This window comes from Mus caroli, chromosome X (assembly GCF_900094665.2).
Source record: "Mus caroli chromosome X, CAROLI_EIJ_v1.1, whole genome shotgun sequence".
In the NCBI taxonomy this organism is placed as follows: domain Eukaryota; kingdom Metazoa; phylum Chordata; class Mammalia; order Rodentia; family Muridae; genus Mus; species Mus caroli.
Window position 1 is genome coordinate 13854163 of NC_034589.1, and position 15865 is coordinate 13870027.

Below are 15865 nucleotides of genomic sequence, written 5' to 3' on the forward strand. Positions count from 1 at the left end.
TTATGTATATGAGTACACTGTTACTCTCTTCAGACACACCAGAAGAGGACATCAGATCCCATTACAGATGGTTGTGAGCCACCATGTGGTTACTGGGATTTGAACTCAGGACCTCTGGAAGAGCAGTCAGTGCTCTTAACCGCTGAGCCATCTCTTCAGCCCAAGACATTCTTTTTTTGTTTGTTTTTAAATAATGCATAGGTTTAAGTTAATCTCACTTTCCAGTTCTGCGAAGGTCTTTATCACAGGTCATCACAGGAGGCCTCCTCTTGCCTTGTTTATTTGTTTCCATTTATTCCCAATTTCCATCTCTGTAGGCAGCAGCTCTGCTATACTTAATTTGTATCCTTGTAAATAGTGTTGTCTTGTATCTGTTTTCAGTTCTCATAAACAACAGAGTGCTGCAGTCTTTCTTTTGTTTCCTGAATTCCACATTACTCAGCACTGGATATTTTGGGTGTCTCTATTGCCATTTGGATATTAATGTTTCATCTCTTAACTCTTGCCAAGGGCACCATGAGCTATGTCTGTTAGTTTTACTTAATAGTATGTGACTACCAAGCTGGGCGGTGGTAGCGCATGCCTTTAATCCCAGCACTTGGGAGGCGAGTTCCAGGACAGCCAGGACTATACGGAGAAACCCTGTCTCGAAAACAAACAAACAAAACAAAACAAAAGAATAAATAATGCTCTTTTGTTATTGTTGAAACAGGATCTCACACTATAATTCATGCTGGCTTGAAACTCACCATAGCCTACACTGACCTGAGTCTTGTGGCAATTTTCCTGCTTCAGCCTCCTCACTACCTGTTTTTAACAAGTTCTTAGCTTCCTTGGTTTTTGTTTGTTTGTTTGTTTGTTTGTTTTTGTTTTTTTTTTTTTTGAGATAGTCTTACCTTGATCCTCTCACTGTCATGGAACTTGTTATGTTATGTAAACCAGACTGGGCTCTAACTCATAGACATCCACCTCTCAAGTGCTGAGATTAAAGGCATATGCCTCCATGTCCAGCTCTTCCTGTATTTGTGTTTTTAGAATCTTTTCGTTTTCCTATCCAGAATCACATAAGAGTTTTGGTATTACCATAAAGTTTTACCTTTTGCATTCACATCTTTAGTTCACTTAGAGTCCAGTTTTGATTATGGTGTAAGATAGGTTTTAGGTTTTTCCTTCACATAGTAGGCAGTTTGCTGGGTACCATCTCCTAAGTTCATTCTTGCTCAAGTCCCCTCCTTGACTTAGCCTTATACCATGACCTTACTGTTTTCATTCCTATGGATTAATACATGGTCTTAATAGCTCCCTCTTCGTTCTTTTTTTTTTAAGTCGATGTAACCATTTATGGCGATTAATTACATGTAAAAATGAATCAAGGGGCTTAGTGGGAGAGCATTTGCTTAGTATATGTGAGCCCTAGGTTTTATCCCCAACATTCCAAAAAAGAAAAAAGATCAAGTCTCTCAAAACAAGACTTTTGATTGAGATTACATCAAATTTCTGTATTTGGTGAGGGGGGAAATTTGTCATCTTTCTAAGTAGTCATCTTTTTCTAAGAACTTTAGTGAAACAAACTTAAATGGCATAAAAACCTACCGATTTAATATCCTATTCTGTTAAAGTGCAGTTCCCGAGGAAACTGGAAAGATAGTTGGCTTAGCTTTTAAGAGCACTCTTTCAGTTCCCAGCATCCATGTCCACTAATTGCTCTTTACCTCAGAGCCATCTCTTCAGTCCCAGTTTATTTTATTTTTATTTATATGTATGTATTTATGTGTGAGTGTAGATGTATGTACCCATGTCAGCCTATGTGTTTACATGTGAGGGGCTGTGCATGTATATGCACATATATATATGTCAGAGGACAGCCTTAAGTACCATACATACTTGAGCACTTTTGTTTGAGATGAGGTCTCTTGTTGACCTGGAACTTTACCAAGTAGGCTAGCTTAGCTAGCCACTGAGCTCCAGGGATCCACCTATTTCCTCTGGACGTGACGTCACTGGATTACAAGCACATACTACTTACTCTATCTGACTTTTTATCTGGATTCTTGGGATCTGAACTCAGGTCCTTATGCTTTACTGACAGGACCATCTCTCAAGCCATGAACACATGGGTTTTTGTTTTTTGAGACAGTTTCTCAGTGTAATACACCTCGCTGTCCTGGAACTAACTTTGTAGAATAGGCTCACCTGAAACTCAGATCTTGCCTGCCTCTGTTTCACGAGATTAAAAGCATATGCCACCACATCTGGCTCATGCATGGCCTTTTTATAATTAAGGATATTAGCTGTGGTAGCACATGGCCTGTAATACTAGCCCTCAGGAGATGGAAACAGAATGAGTAGTTATTCAAGTTACTACATAATGAGTTCCAAGCTTGCTGAAGACCCTGCTTCCTATAAAACAGAACAAGGCAAAGGAATATTGAGGACTGACTGTGCGTATACCTCAGAGGTAGAAGGTATGCTTAGCATGTACAATGCCCTGGGTAAGGAGGGAAGAGAGATGAGAGTAGTGGGTGTCAAATGCAATAAATAGACCACTGTCCCTAGTCTTAAAGGGACATGTTTAAAATGCCTCCATTTTTTTCCCTTTTTTCCTTTCCTTTGCTTAAAAAAAAAAAAAATTTAAGACAAGGTCTCAAGCTGAAGAGATGGCTCAGCCATTAAAGGCTAGGCTCACAACCAAAAATATAAGACAAGGTCTCACTATATAGGCCAGGCTGACCTCAACATAGAAATCTGCCTGCCTTTGCTTCTCAAGTGCTGAGATTAAAGGTGTGTGCCACCCTGCCCAGTCAGAATTTTACTATTGAGTATAATATATGAAGGAATTTTTGAAATATAGCTTTTAATAAATCAAGAAAACTTGGGCTTGAAGTAATGAATCCTATTATCCCACTGTCTAGACGCTGAGGCAGGAGGATCCTGAGTTTCAGAACAATTTGGGCTATGTTATGAGAATTGTCTCAAGAGGACCAACTAAACAGAATTGAGCAGTACATTGAGCTAATATGTATTTTCAGTCTTCTTTAAATCTGAAATATTCAGTGTTTGTCTTCTATCTTTTTAATGTTTATTAGCATATATTTTATGTAACAATGGGCTTCGTGTACTTTTATACTTCATATTCACTCCCCTCCCTACTCTATTCCTGCTAATCTCCTGCCTTTGCTCAACTGTACTGTCTTATATTTTCACATATTTAAAACACTACATTTATTTATTTTGGGGGAGGCATAAGTGTGTGGAGGTCAGGGGACAGCTTGGGAGACTCAGTTCTTCCTTGGCAATAAGTGTCTTTACCCACTGAACCATCTTGTGCCTTCCCCCAGGACTTTTCATTAGGGTTGTTTACAGGAGCATTGGCACCTTGCCAGGGACTATACCACTGAAAAACTATCTCTCCGTCCATCAACTATTAACTGCCTATAACCTTCGTGGAGGGATAGGAACCCATGAGTACCTCCACTCCTGTAACAGGATGTGATGGGCCCAATCATGAGATGTTGCTCAAGTGATCACAGCTGTGAGTTAAAAAAAAAAAAAATGCAACAGCCATTTCATTCCCTTCTCCCCCTCAACCAACCCACACCTTCCTCTACTGAGTATTGTTTTGGTTTTTTTGAGACAGGGTCTCTTTTTAACTGTAAGCTGTCTTTGGAACTCACAGGTATCCACCCACCTCTGCCTCCAGAACGCCCACCTGACCTCGTTTTTTTATTCTTAAAAACAAAATTATTGTGTGTATTCATTGTTCATGGTACTATTACATAAGGGCATTCTAATACAGGCATATAATATATGTTGAGCATATTCTCTGCCCTCCTCCCTTTTCACCTTTTGTGTTAGTCTATTTTATTCCCTTAGACAGTTTTGCTTCTACTTTCTTGTTAAATACATATGATTTTATGTATCTATATAAAGTATAGGAACCACAGAAAAAGCATGATGTCTATCATTCTGAAATTGGCTTGATTCACTTAATATGACTATACCCAGTTGCAATCCATTTTTTGAAAAAGGTCTAATTCCATTCTTTGCAGCTGGATAAAAATGTCATTATGTTTATATAGCACAATTTCCTTACCCATTCCTTTGTTGTTGGACACCTAGATTGGTTTCATAAGTTAGCTGCTGTAAATGGTGTGCAATAAATATTGATGTGTAAGTGTCTCTGTGATTTGTTGACTTGGAGTCTTTTAGGTAATGATAAAGCTAGACCTCCGGAGAGATCTATTTTTAGTTTTTGTGAGGAGCCTCCATACAGTGTTACATTTTAGCTAGACTATTACATTCCCAGATACAATCTAGGAAGACTTCCTGTTGTCCACACTCTTACCAGCATTATTGTTATTTTAAAACTGCTAAGTTTAGTTGGTAATTGTATTAGTTGGGTTATTTTGTATCTGTGTTATATTTATCTGGAATTGGATCAAGATGGCCTCATGGTATAAATTAGACAGCCTTTGTTGGTTTTGAAGAAGTTTGTAGAAAAGTCACTGTTGTGGTAGTGCATGCCTTTAATCCTAGCACTTCTGAGACCGAAGCAGGCAGATCTCTGAGTTCCGGGCTAGCTCAAGTTAGATGATGAGATCTTTCTTGCCTTTAATCCCAGCACTTGGGAGGCAGAGGCAGGTGGGTTTCTGAGTTCAAGGCCAGCCTCATCTACAGAGTGAGTTCCAGGACAGCCAGAGCTATACAAGAAATCCTGTCTAAAAAAAAAAAAAAAGTTATGGGGCTGGAGAGATGGCTCAGTGGTTGAGACCACTGGCTGCTCTCCGAGAGGACCAGGGTTAATTCCCATCACCCACATGATAGCTCACAGCTGTCTGACACCCTCACCCATGAATGCAGACAAAAACATTAATGCACATAAAATTAAATGAATTATTTCTTAAAAGTTATTCTAACCTTAAAACTTAGTGGAACTTAACTTTCAGAGGCATCTATGGTCCTTGTTTGTTCTGGGGAGAGAACCCAGAGAGCTCTACCACTTGCTATGCTCCAGCCTTTGGTGCATGTTTACATGTGTACATGGACAATTGTATGTGCAGATACATATGTGTATCATGGGTAAGCTAGAAGTCAACTTTGAACATTATTTCTCAGGAATCTCCTACCTTGTTTTTGTTCCTAATATTTGTGTGTGCATGTGCCATGACACACAGGTCCAGAAACAACTTGTGGGAATCTATTCTCTCCTACCATATGGGTTCTGAAGATTGAACTCGGGTCGTCTGGCTTGGTGGCAGGTGCCTTTACATTTTTGGTGTTGGTTGGTTATATATTATATTATATTATAGGTTGCTTGGTTGCTTGCTTGGTTGGTTTGTTCATTTGTTGAAGCAGGGCCTCTCTCCACATACCTCTGGCTGTCTTGGAACTCACTATGTAGACCAGGCTGGCCTCAACTCACAGATAGTCCTGCCTCTGCTACCACACCCAGCAGGTAGCTAGAGATCCTTTTATATCTGCCTCACCTGCCTGGTTTGTTATATTGATATTGGACATCAAACACAGGTCCTTAGGCTTATTCAGTAAACCCTTTACTGAGTTCTTTCCTCAAGTACACATACATCATAAGCATGCACCATGCCCAGCGGAGTCTTTGTTTTTTCAGCATTTTATTATGAAAATTTAAGCATATAACAAGTTAAAAGAATTTTACAGTCAGTACCTCTCTATCAATTAATTAGGTTCTGTCATTTACCACACTCACTCACTCATGTGCCTATTTCCAAGTTCTTTTTTCTTTTACATGTTAGCTATTTTTAACTTTGACAAAATCATATAGTCCCATTGGGGTTTGTTGTTGTGCTGTTTTGTTTTTCATTTTACAATTTCTGGGTTTGTTCTATTTTTCAAAAACAGTTAATGTGTATGAGTTTTTTACCTGCATACATGTCTTTGCACCATGTATGTGCCTGGTACCTGCAGACGCTGGATGTGGACATAAAATCCCTTGGAATTGGAGTTACAAATGGTTATGACCCTCCATGTAGTACTAGGAATCGATCCTAGGTCCTCTGAAAGGGCAGCAGGTGCTATCAACTGCTCAGTCTTTTTTTTTTTTTTTTTTTTTTTTAGCTCTCAAGGATTTGGTCTCTTTGCCATAGGAGACTTCGTTTTATTTTATTTTTAAAGATTTATGTATTTACTATATATAAGTACATTGTAGCTGTCATCAGACACTCCAGAAGAGGGTGTCAGATCTCATTATGGATGGTTGTGAGCCACCATGTAGTTGCTGGGATTTGAACTCAGGACCTTCAGAAGAGCAGTCAGTGCTCTTAACCACTGAGCCATCTCTTCAGCCGGAGACTTCATTTTATTGTTGTTCGTTTGTTTTTGTTTTTTGAAGCGGAGTCGATGTAGCAGTGGCTGTCCTGGTCTCCTCTATACAGAGATCTGCCTGCCTCTGTCTTCAAAGTTTTAGGATTAAAGGTGTGCTCTACCACCACCTGGCAAACACAGAGTTTTAAAATCTTCTGTATTAAAAATGTCCTGGCTTGGGGTTAGCTGAGGAACTATTGACAGTTAACAGCTTCTTGGGGAGGAAGGATCTGTTTTCCTTAAAGGTGTGGCCTCTGATAGGTTGACCGCTCTCCAGTGGATGGCCCTACACCTATAAGTATATAGGCAGTACAAATTGGAATCAATGGGCTATTTAAACAACAAAAAAGAGGACATGAAATTGGGAAGGATTATGTGGATCTGGGAGGAGTTACAGAGAAGTGGAGGGTGAATATGATCAAAATGCATTGTATGTATGTATGAAATTATTTTTTTAAAAGCACAAAAGTATTATCAAAAGTCTGCCACAGATCTTCCTTATAGAAGGCCAGACATGATGGCATATGCCTTTAATTCTAGCACTTAGGAGACAGTGTTATGTAAATCTCTGAGTTTGAGGCCAACCTGGTTGGCATAGTGAATTCCAGGTCAGTTGGGACTGCATAGTAAGACCCTGTCTCAAAAGAAGGAAAACAAAGGAAGGGCGGGGGAAGGGTGGAAACATTCCAAATAGGATAGATATTTCTTCTCATCAGGAAACAGCTTAATTCTTCTCTTGAGTGTGAGGTAGTTTTAGTGACTTTCCTCTAAATTAAATGGTAGGGTATGGAGAAAAAAAAATAGAAATTTCTTTTTGAGATAAGGTCTCTAGCCCAGGATAGCCTCAAACTCCCTATGTAGCCAAGGATCATCTTCTGGTTGTCTGCCTCTGCCTCCCAATTGCTGAGCTTACACCATGCCTGGTTCTTACACAGGGATCAAACTGAGGGCTTCATACCTGTATACAAGAACCCTACCATCTGAGCTACATTCCCTAGCCCCTGAAATCATATGTGGGTGAGAAAAATGAAAAGATATCACCTTAACCACATGATGAAGTCACCATCACCAGAGATAAGTCATACTAGTGCTACTTGATAATCAGAAGAACATCTCACTTTTGTTATTGCTTCTCAACCAAACAAACCCCCAAACTTTTAAGTGTAATCAAAAGATCACATCAAATAAAACCACTACAATCCTTAAAAAGAGAAAATAACTATAAAGAGAAGATTCTATATATTAAAAACCTTAAACAGGGTAGGTATTGGTGGTGTGGTGTTACATGCAGAAGCAGACAGCTCTGAGTTTGAGTATAGCTATGGCTACACAGAGAAACACTGTCTTAAAAAAAATACAACCAACCTTTCACAGGCCAAAGATGACTTTGGCATCCTTCAAGTAAGGCATACTACAAGAAAAAACAAACAAAATACTTCCTGCTTTTCCAGAGGTTGAGTCCATGTTGGGTGGCTCACAACTACCCTTTACATCAATTATAAGGAAATCTTGTGCTTCTGGCCTCCACCGGACTCTACTCACATGTACACATGCATGTACACACACTTAAAGACTAATAATGAAAATAAAATTTACAAGATGACATATGAGAAAATTGGTGAAATCCCAATAAAACCTGTTATCTAGTTGACTTAATGCCATGGTCCTCTAAGTATTAGGGGGAACTGGGCAGAGGGGTATGCATGGTTTTTTTAATCTTTCAACTTTCCTGTAAATCAAAACATACTTCAAAATAAGTTTAACTTTATCAAGATTAGAAACTTCCAGATCAATGGACACTCAAGATGAAAAGAAATCCCCCAGAATGGGAGAACATATCTATGTATATCTGGAAAGGGGTTCCTATCTAAAACATGTAAAGTACTTTTATAGCAAGAAAACAAAACAATCCCAACTGAAAAGTGGTAAGGGCTAAGGATATAGCTCAGCCACTGAGCTATGTCCTTAAACCTTTAGTTATTAAATTCCCCAGGCTGGCCTTAAATTTGTGATCCTCCTGTTTTGGCTTTCTTGAATGCTATGATTACAGATATGAGTCACTGGGCTATATTTTCTTTATTTTATATTTATTTACTTGTTTGTTTGAATTTTTTTATAAGTTGAGTCATGGTCTCCCTCTGTAGTTGAAAATGGCCTCGACATTTTCCTCTTTCTGCCTCAGCCTCCTAAATTCTGAGATTACAGCATGTACCACTACTCCCAGTTTGCTTGCTTGCACTAGTTCATTTTCTTTATTTTCAGTGCTGGGCACAGGACCTAGGCCTTTGTGCAAGCTAGTCAACATAGAGCTGCACATCTAGCTCTTTGGGTTTTTTGTTTGTTTAGTTTGGTTTGGTTTTAGTTTTCGAGACAGGGTTTCTCTGTGTAGCCCTGACTGCCCTGGAACTCACTCTGTAGACCAGGCTGGCCTAGAACTCAGAAATCTGCCTGTCTCTGCCTCCCAAGTGCACCACCACCACCCGGCGTGTATTTTGTTTTTAAATATAACTCATAATTGTTTCTGGGTAATCTTAAATATTTTTAAATAGTTCAATTAAATGATTTTTTTCTATGCCTTGGGATTTGGGTTATTACTTTTTCCCATTTAAGAGTAGGGCGAAGGGCTCAGTGGGTAGAACATATAAAAGATTATGAAGAATTGTTTTCCCAGTTTACTTTTTTCTTTTTCTGATTTGAGCCAGGGCTTACTACATAGCATCATGGTGCATGCTCTACCATGGAGCTTTAGTCATTTGTTTGTTACTGGTGTAAGGTGGTCAGAGGACAGCTTTGTGGCATTGGTTCTATCCATCTACCTTCTTGTAGATTCTGGGAATCCAACTCAAATTGTTAGGCTTACATTGGTGAGCAGTAAGCACTTTTACCTGCTAAGCCATCTTTCTCTTACTCCACCTTACCCCCTATGGTTTTTTTTTTAAACATAGCCCAATCTGGCATCAAAATTAGGATCCTCCTACCTTAACCTGGGATTAATGACACTACATCTGGCCCTTGAACTTTTTCTATTATGCTTTAATGTCTTCCATTTACATCTTTGATCCAAGCTGGCATGATAGTCCATGCCCATAATCCCAGAATTTAAGAGGCATAGAAAGCACCCTGAGTTTCAAGCTAGTCTTGGCTACATAATGAGTTCAAGGTCAGCCTGACATAAATACCAAAAAACTGTCTCAAGAAAAAGTAAATAATCAGGTTGCAATGGTTCATGCCTTTGAGAGATAGAGGCAGTCAGATGTCTGAGATCAAGGCCAGCCTGATCTACAGAATGGGTTCTGTCTCAAAAAAAGAAAACCCCAAAACAAACAAAGGAAAAGGTAAGTAAGTAAATCTTCATACATGTGAAGAATAGTCAAAAGATCTTACATGTGCATAGATGTTAATAATTTGTTTAAAGATTTCTTTTCATTTTTGTGTATATGTTTGCATGTGTGCACACTGATCCCAAAGGATCTGAAGTTACAGGCTGTTGTGAACCACTTTGTGGGTAATAGGAATCAAACCAGGGTCCTGTGGAAGAATAGTCAGTGCTCTTAACTGCTGAACCATCTCTTTAGCCCAATATTTAACCTTGTAGATGTAATCATAGGTAGTTGTCTTCCTGTTTTCCAAACAATGAATATTTGAATGTAAGCAAAATATGTGTTTTGTATATTAATTTTATAGCCAGAATCTTTATTAAATTTATTTGTGTATGTCTTTGTGAGTGTATGCTTACATGTGTGCATCTGGAAGCCAGAAGTGTGCATCACATCTGCTGGAGCTAGAGTTACTTGTGGGTGAGCTGACTGACATGGATACAGGGAATTGAACTTGAGTCCTTTAGAAGAGCAAAAAATACTCTTAACCTCTGAGGCATCTCTCTAGCCCCTGATGTTTTGGTTTTTGTTTTTTTTAATCATCAGCATAGCTGTTAGTATTTTGGGAGTACTGAAGTTAGCTCAGGCCTTGGATGTGTTGTCATTGAACTATATACCTGCAGCTCCTAATTTATTACTTGTACTCTTTCTTCCCTTTTTTTAAAACACATGATTCATTTAGGCTTTGCAGGGTTATTCTCATTGGCCACAAATAATGGTGATTTTTACTTTTACAGGCTTTTTTGTTTTGCTTGTTTTGATTTTGGTTTTTAGCTTTTCAAGACAGCTTCTCTGTATTACTCTGGACATCCTGGGACTCACCTTTATGGTTCTTAATGCTTTTTTTTCTTTCTTCCACTTACTTAATTGTTTTAGCTAGTGTCAGAATAATATAGTCTAAGAGTGTTGTCAATAACAGACTCTAATGTATTACTTTTCATGAGTGGAATCTTACTGCATTCTTCTAATGGGTCTGATTCTTCTTGCTTGACCATGTTCTTTTTTACATCTTTATTTTTTTTCTCCAATACTAGATATTAAACCCAGGGTCTCGTAGGTGGTCTGCCACTGAGTTAAATAGCCATAGCAGCATATTTCCTTTTTAAATGAACACGTATTTTTTTTTTTTAAAACAGGGTCTCATATAACCTTAAACTCATTTTGTACTTTGGCTAACCTTGAATTCCTGACCTTTCTACCTCCTCTCAAGTACTGTGATTATAGGTATACACTGCTATACCTGCCATGAGCTACTCGATTATCATCACCCACTGACTCCTATATACTATGTTAAGCTTTGAGAAATAAGGTAGTAAGCCCAGCAGTCATGTTCCATCATTTCCTAGAAGTCACCTTTAAGTAATATTGTTGTTTTTTGTTTTACATGTGAAGAGCCCAGTACCATCTACATAAAGGGCTTGTGCACTGCCACTTTACTATATCCACAACCCCAATTTTCTTAAAAGGTGTGTGGTGAGGGAGTCTCACTATATTGTCTTGGGCTTAAACCTCTTGTCTCAGCACCTTGCGCAACTGAGACTACAGACCTGGTAATTTTTCTCAGTCTGAGATGGAAACCAGCAATTTTCATATATTAGCCAAGCACTCTACTATTGAGCTATATCCATAAGATTAAAAGATTACTGTCGAGCTGGGCGTGGTGGCGCACAAATGGGACTGAAGCCCTAGAGAGGGGGTTGTGGGTTAGCTTTCATATCTTGAGCCTTTTGGAAAATACGGTATTCTAATTCCCATCCTTTTTCTAGAGGTGGTCGTGGTGACAGGACTGGCCGCTATGGAGCCACTGATCGTTCACAGGATGATAGTGGAGAGAACCGCAGCCGGGACCATGATTATAGAGACATGGACTACCGTTCATACCCACGAGAGTATGGCAGTCAGGAGGGCAAGCATGAGTATGACGACTCATCTGAAGAGCAAAGTGCAGAGGTGAGGGCAAGGCCAGGCCTTGGGGGCAGTGCTCCTGAAAGGCCTGTGTGTCTGGCTGCAGCACCAGGTGTAGGTAGCTCTCTGCTCCTGTGCTTTTGGACTACTTGGTTGCTTTGCGTCACCTAGGGGAGGGTCTGTCCCTGCTCCCTTCTCTGAGGACTCTTCTCCTGAGTTGAGTCTCCCTGGCTTTCACACTGCTTGACTCTGTATTTCTCAGGGCTCCTAGCCACTACTTCTTTCCCTTCTTCCCTGTTGTTCAGTTTTGGCCTTTGGTTCACTGCAAGTTCTATACTGCCTACTCCCACCAATTTAGGGAACTCAAAAGGATCTCTTCTATGGGACCCAGCATCTAGGGTCGGGAGGACAACCTGAGAGCAAAATTATCAACCAATCCATACAACTCTGGGAGGCTAACACTGACTGTTTCTGGTCTTGACAAAACCTCTAGACAGAAAGGAAGGAAAGAACCTTTAGGGAAGTCAGTCCCATGTAGGTAGTTACCTCCAGCCTAAAGGATACAGTGCTCACTATGAGAGAACACATCTGAGGGCTAGAAACACCCTTGCCTTAGGGAATTTCAGTCTGAGAGGGCCAGTGAGATCTAATGAAAACATATAGGCAGATAGCTTTCTGTCTAGTAGGATGGAGAGGGTACACTTTTGTAAGCCCAGCCCTGTGGAGAAATTATATTTAAAATATCTTCTACCCTCTGGGTATTTGAAGGGACTATCAAGGGATTCCCCTGATAAACTACAAGCTTTGTTTGGTTAGCCAGGGCTTACAGGCATCCAGGCTTCTCCATTGCCTGCTATTGTGCAGTATCTCTTAATGTCTCCATGGGTACAGTAGACCTTGTGAATGGACCATTGACAAGTGTGGAACATGGCATCCAGTTGTCTGGACCTGTCCCCTGCAGGTGTGAGGGGCGGTGTAGGGTCATGCCTGAGCTGCTTAGTATTGAAATTAGTAGGTTGGACAATTAAGAACTCAACAACCACACTCTTTGTGAAGGAGACTGATAGTGAACAGAGACTTTTTCCAGGCCTGAGGACTAAGGACCAAGGGGGAATATAATGGCCCATGAACTCCTGCTGGCTGCCTCTGGCCCATATCTGAAACTATTTCTGAACTGATGGCTTGGTTCCAGGGCCCAATCTTAAGCAGGGAACTATAGGAGACAGGTGTTTTTCAGTGCCACAGTAAACAATTGTGCACATACCAGCTGAGCTGGCAAAAGAAGACATTGAAAGCAAAGTCTAGTTTGCTTACCCCAGGCTAGTTTATCCCAAGGAGGTTTAAGCAGTGTTTTTGTCGGCCTGCCTTTGGGAGTTCCTCCTCCACACCAATATTGCTGTTCTTGAAGGCAGCTCCTAGAAATAATACCCTGTGGAACATTTGCAGCCTTAAAAAGCCTGAGCCTTTAACCGGAGCCCGCCTGCCCACCCCTGGCTTTCAGAGCCTGCCTGTCTCAGAGAGCCAGTGGCCAGCCACTAGGCCCACCCAGACTGACTGCCCGTCTGGTGTCTCTCATCTCATTCTGTCGGCCAGGATTCCTACGAGGCCTCCCCGGGCTCCGAGACTCAGCGTAGGCGGCGGCGGCGGCACAGGCACAGTCCCACTGGCCCGCCAGGCTTCCCCAGAGACGGCGACTATCGGGACCAGGACTATCGGACCGAGCAAGGGGAGGAGGAGGAGGAGGAGGATGAGGAGGAGGAGGAGGAGAAGGCCAGTAACATCGTCATGCTGAGGATGCTGCCACAGGCAGCCACTGAGGATGACGTACGTGCCCCCCCAATGGCCCTGGGCAGGAGGCAAAGCAGGAGGCCAGGCTGGGTCTCCTCCAGGGCCCTCAGCTTCTCTCCACCCATCCTTTGCCACCAACCACAGCACCTTTCCTCTCTTCTCCCCCACCAGCTCCTGTCCCCCAGTACTGTCCATCCTCCAGGATGGCCCCATCAGTTCCTGGTCTGGAAGGGAGAAGGCAGCAGACAGGCTGACTTGACCCAGGGGCAGTAGCCATGGGTGTCCGGTGCTGGTGGGTGTGAGAGAAGAACATCTCTCCTGCACATTCCATTGGCTTTCACCCTTTTGTATATGTGGATGGAGAACCAGGCCCAGTGTTGGGTATTCTTGGTGTCAGAAACCCATGAGAGTGAGATATTAGGGTCCATGGGCTTTTCTGAACTTCCATATTCCTCCCCCTTTGTCAGCAGTGACAGCCTGGCCACAGCTACCCATAAGGTGGCTCTTTGATAGCTTCTCAACCTGTTTGCCTTTGTGACATTCTCTGCCTTCCATCTTCCTCTCTTCACTCATTCCCTTCTCGCGCAGATGTCTTATGACAAGCCACAATCAAAACCCAAGAGTATTACTAAAGTAGAATTTTGACTAGCTTCCCTGGACTTTGTACCTCTCTCTACCCCCAGCCCCAGTCAGTTCTCTACACAGTGCTTCCCTGGAAGCCTGCCAGCTACCCATTTTCTAACAGTAGTAATCCCACCTAAGAAATGTGAGGGCTTCTAGAATCGGGCTGATAGCTGACATTACCTGTTGTTTTATGGTAGGGTGGGCCACATGCCAGGCTGATTGAATCCTCACAGAGCCTCTTTCTGGAAGGTATACATTGTAGTCAGTCCCACATAGCCCCAATCAGCAAAGTGACTTGCTTCATGTTCAGCAAATGGCAGAGCAGAGTTGGGGTTTAAACCTGGACTGCTGACTCCAGAGTCCAAGTTCTTGATATTTCCTAAGTCCTCCCTGATTGTTTGGAATCTTGATAAGATTTGTGTATCTTGACTTTTCATCTTCTGTATACCTGTGTGCTTAAGACTTAATTTCTTGTCTTTTACCCTGATGGGGAACAGATGCCCAGAAGTACAGACTTTTACTGAAGTATCTGGCATAAACTCCCCATTCACTTAAAGAGGTACTGTCAGCCTAGAGAATGCCTCACCTGGGCTCTTAAGTTGCCTCTCTAGTGTCCCTCGGGCTCCTTTCACTCAGGAAGCTTTCCAGATCAACCATCATGCCTATTTGTCTTTACATTTCTCCTGACATGGCTGGAATGGCTCCGGCTCCTGTCCTTCCCTGTTTACTCTTTGTGCCATAGGTAGCTTTTAGTGCAAGTCAAGGAGAGGGAGCAGTTCCTTCGTGATGGGCACAAATTGTATTCCAGCTTCTATGCTTCATGGCTGCTACTAAGCCTCTTGTCAGATCACCCTGCCTACCATTCCTGATTTGCTGCCTCACTTGCTCTCCTGTTGTCTTTGTGCCCCTGGGGGTCATCTTGCTGCCATCCTTTATTCCGTACTGTTTTCTGTCTTTGTTTGACTCACTTTCTGCAAGTCCAAAGCTGGAAGCGAGACTGAATACTAGTGTAGGCTGCAGTTGTTGTTACTGGGGAAAGCTTTGAAAGAGGTAGAGGACGCAGGTGTGTGTGGGGTGTGTGTATGTGTTTCTTTCATGACCCCTTGGGGCTCAGAGGCCTTGAGCTGGCCTCACATACTCAGCCACTTTCTTTGCTGAACATATCCCACTTCTGTATTTCCTGAACAGATCCGTGGACAGCTGCAGTCCCATGGTGTCCAAGCACGGGAGGTCCGGCTGATGCGGAACAAATCCTCAGGTGAGCTTTCGTTCCCAGTGCCCTCCTCTTTTGCTGGCCAGCCTGAGCCTCCAAATCTCCCTCTGCCTCTCCCTCTCTCTTCCCTTCCCTACTCCTCTCCTGCCACAGCTGGGAATGGGCAGCTTGCGGGGGGTGCCCTCTCCTCTTTCCCATCCTCTACTCTCACAGCTCCAGCCAGCAGCCTCTACAGGGTTGCTGTCCTGAAGGGGATGCAGCTCTGGGCTGAGCTGACTACTCCCCAGGAGCAAGGCCAGAGCCAGGCTCTGGAAAACCTTTTCTTTGGGACTTTGAGTATCTGAGGTGGTGACCCTCCCCAGAACATACATTTTTTTCTCCTTCCTCTGCCCCTTGGTGTCCTCCACCCTGACAACAGCTTCTAATGAAAAGTAGGTGTGACGTGGACCCACCCATATATCCCAAGAAGGGAGGCAGGGATGGCTTTCATCGAAAGGGTATCCTAAGGAGCAGCCAGAACTTTTTGGCCTTACCTGTTCCCTCCCTCCCTCTTGCAGGCTGCTTGGAGCTGGCCTGGGGTTTTAGCAGGGTGGAGGGGTGTTGTCTCTGCAGGACTACT

At 42.3% G+C, this 15865-nt stretch overlaps 1 protein-coding gene across 5 annotated transcripts in view; it reads left to right on the plus strand.

Annotated features, from left to right (window-relative positions):
* Positions 1-15865, plus strand: part of Rbm10 (RNA binding motif protein 10) — a 30982-nt gene that overhangs the window by 4333 nt on the left and 10784 nt on the right. For 2 of the 5 annotated variants that reach the window (XM_021154086.2, XM_021154087.2), the window contains exons 3-5: positions 11483-11666; positions 13215-13445; positions 15222-15291. In XM_021154086.2, the coding sequence (XP_021009745.1) occupies positions 11483-11666; positions 13215-13445; positions 15222-15291 (485 nt within the window). The remainder of the gene's footprint in view (positions 1-11482; positions 11667-13214; positions 13446-15221; positions 15292-15865) is intronic. The other 3 variants (XM_021154089.2, XM_021154090.2, XM_029473203.1) reach the window with 2 other exon arrangements.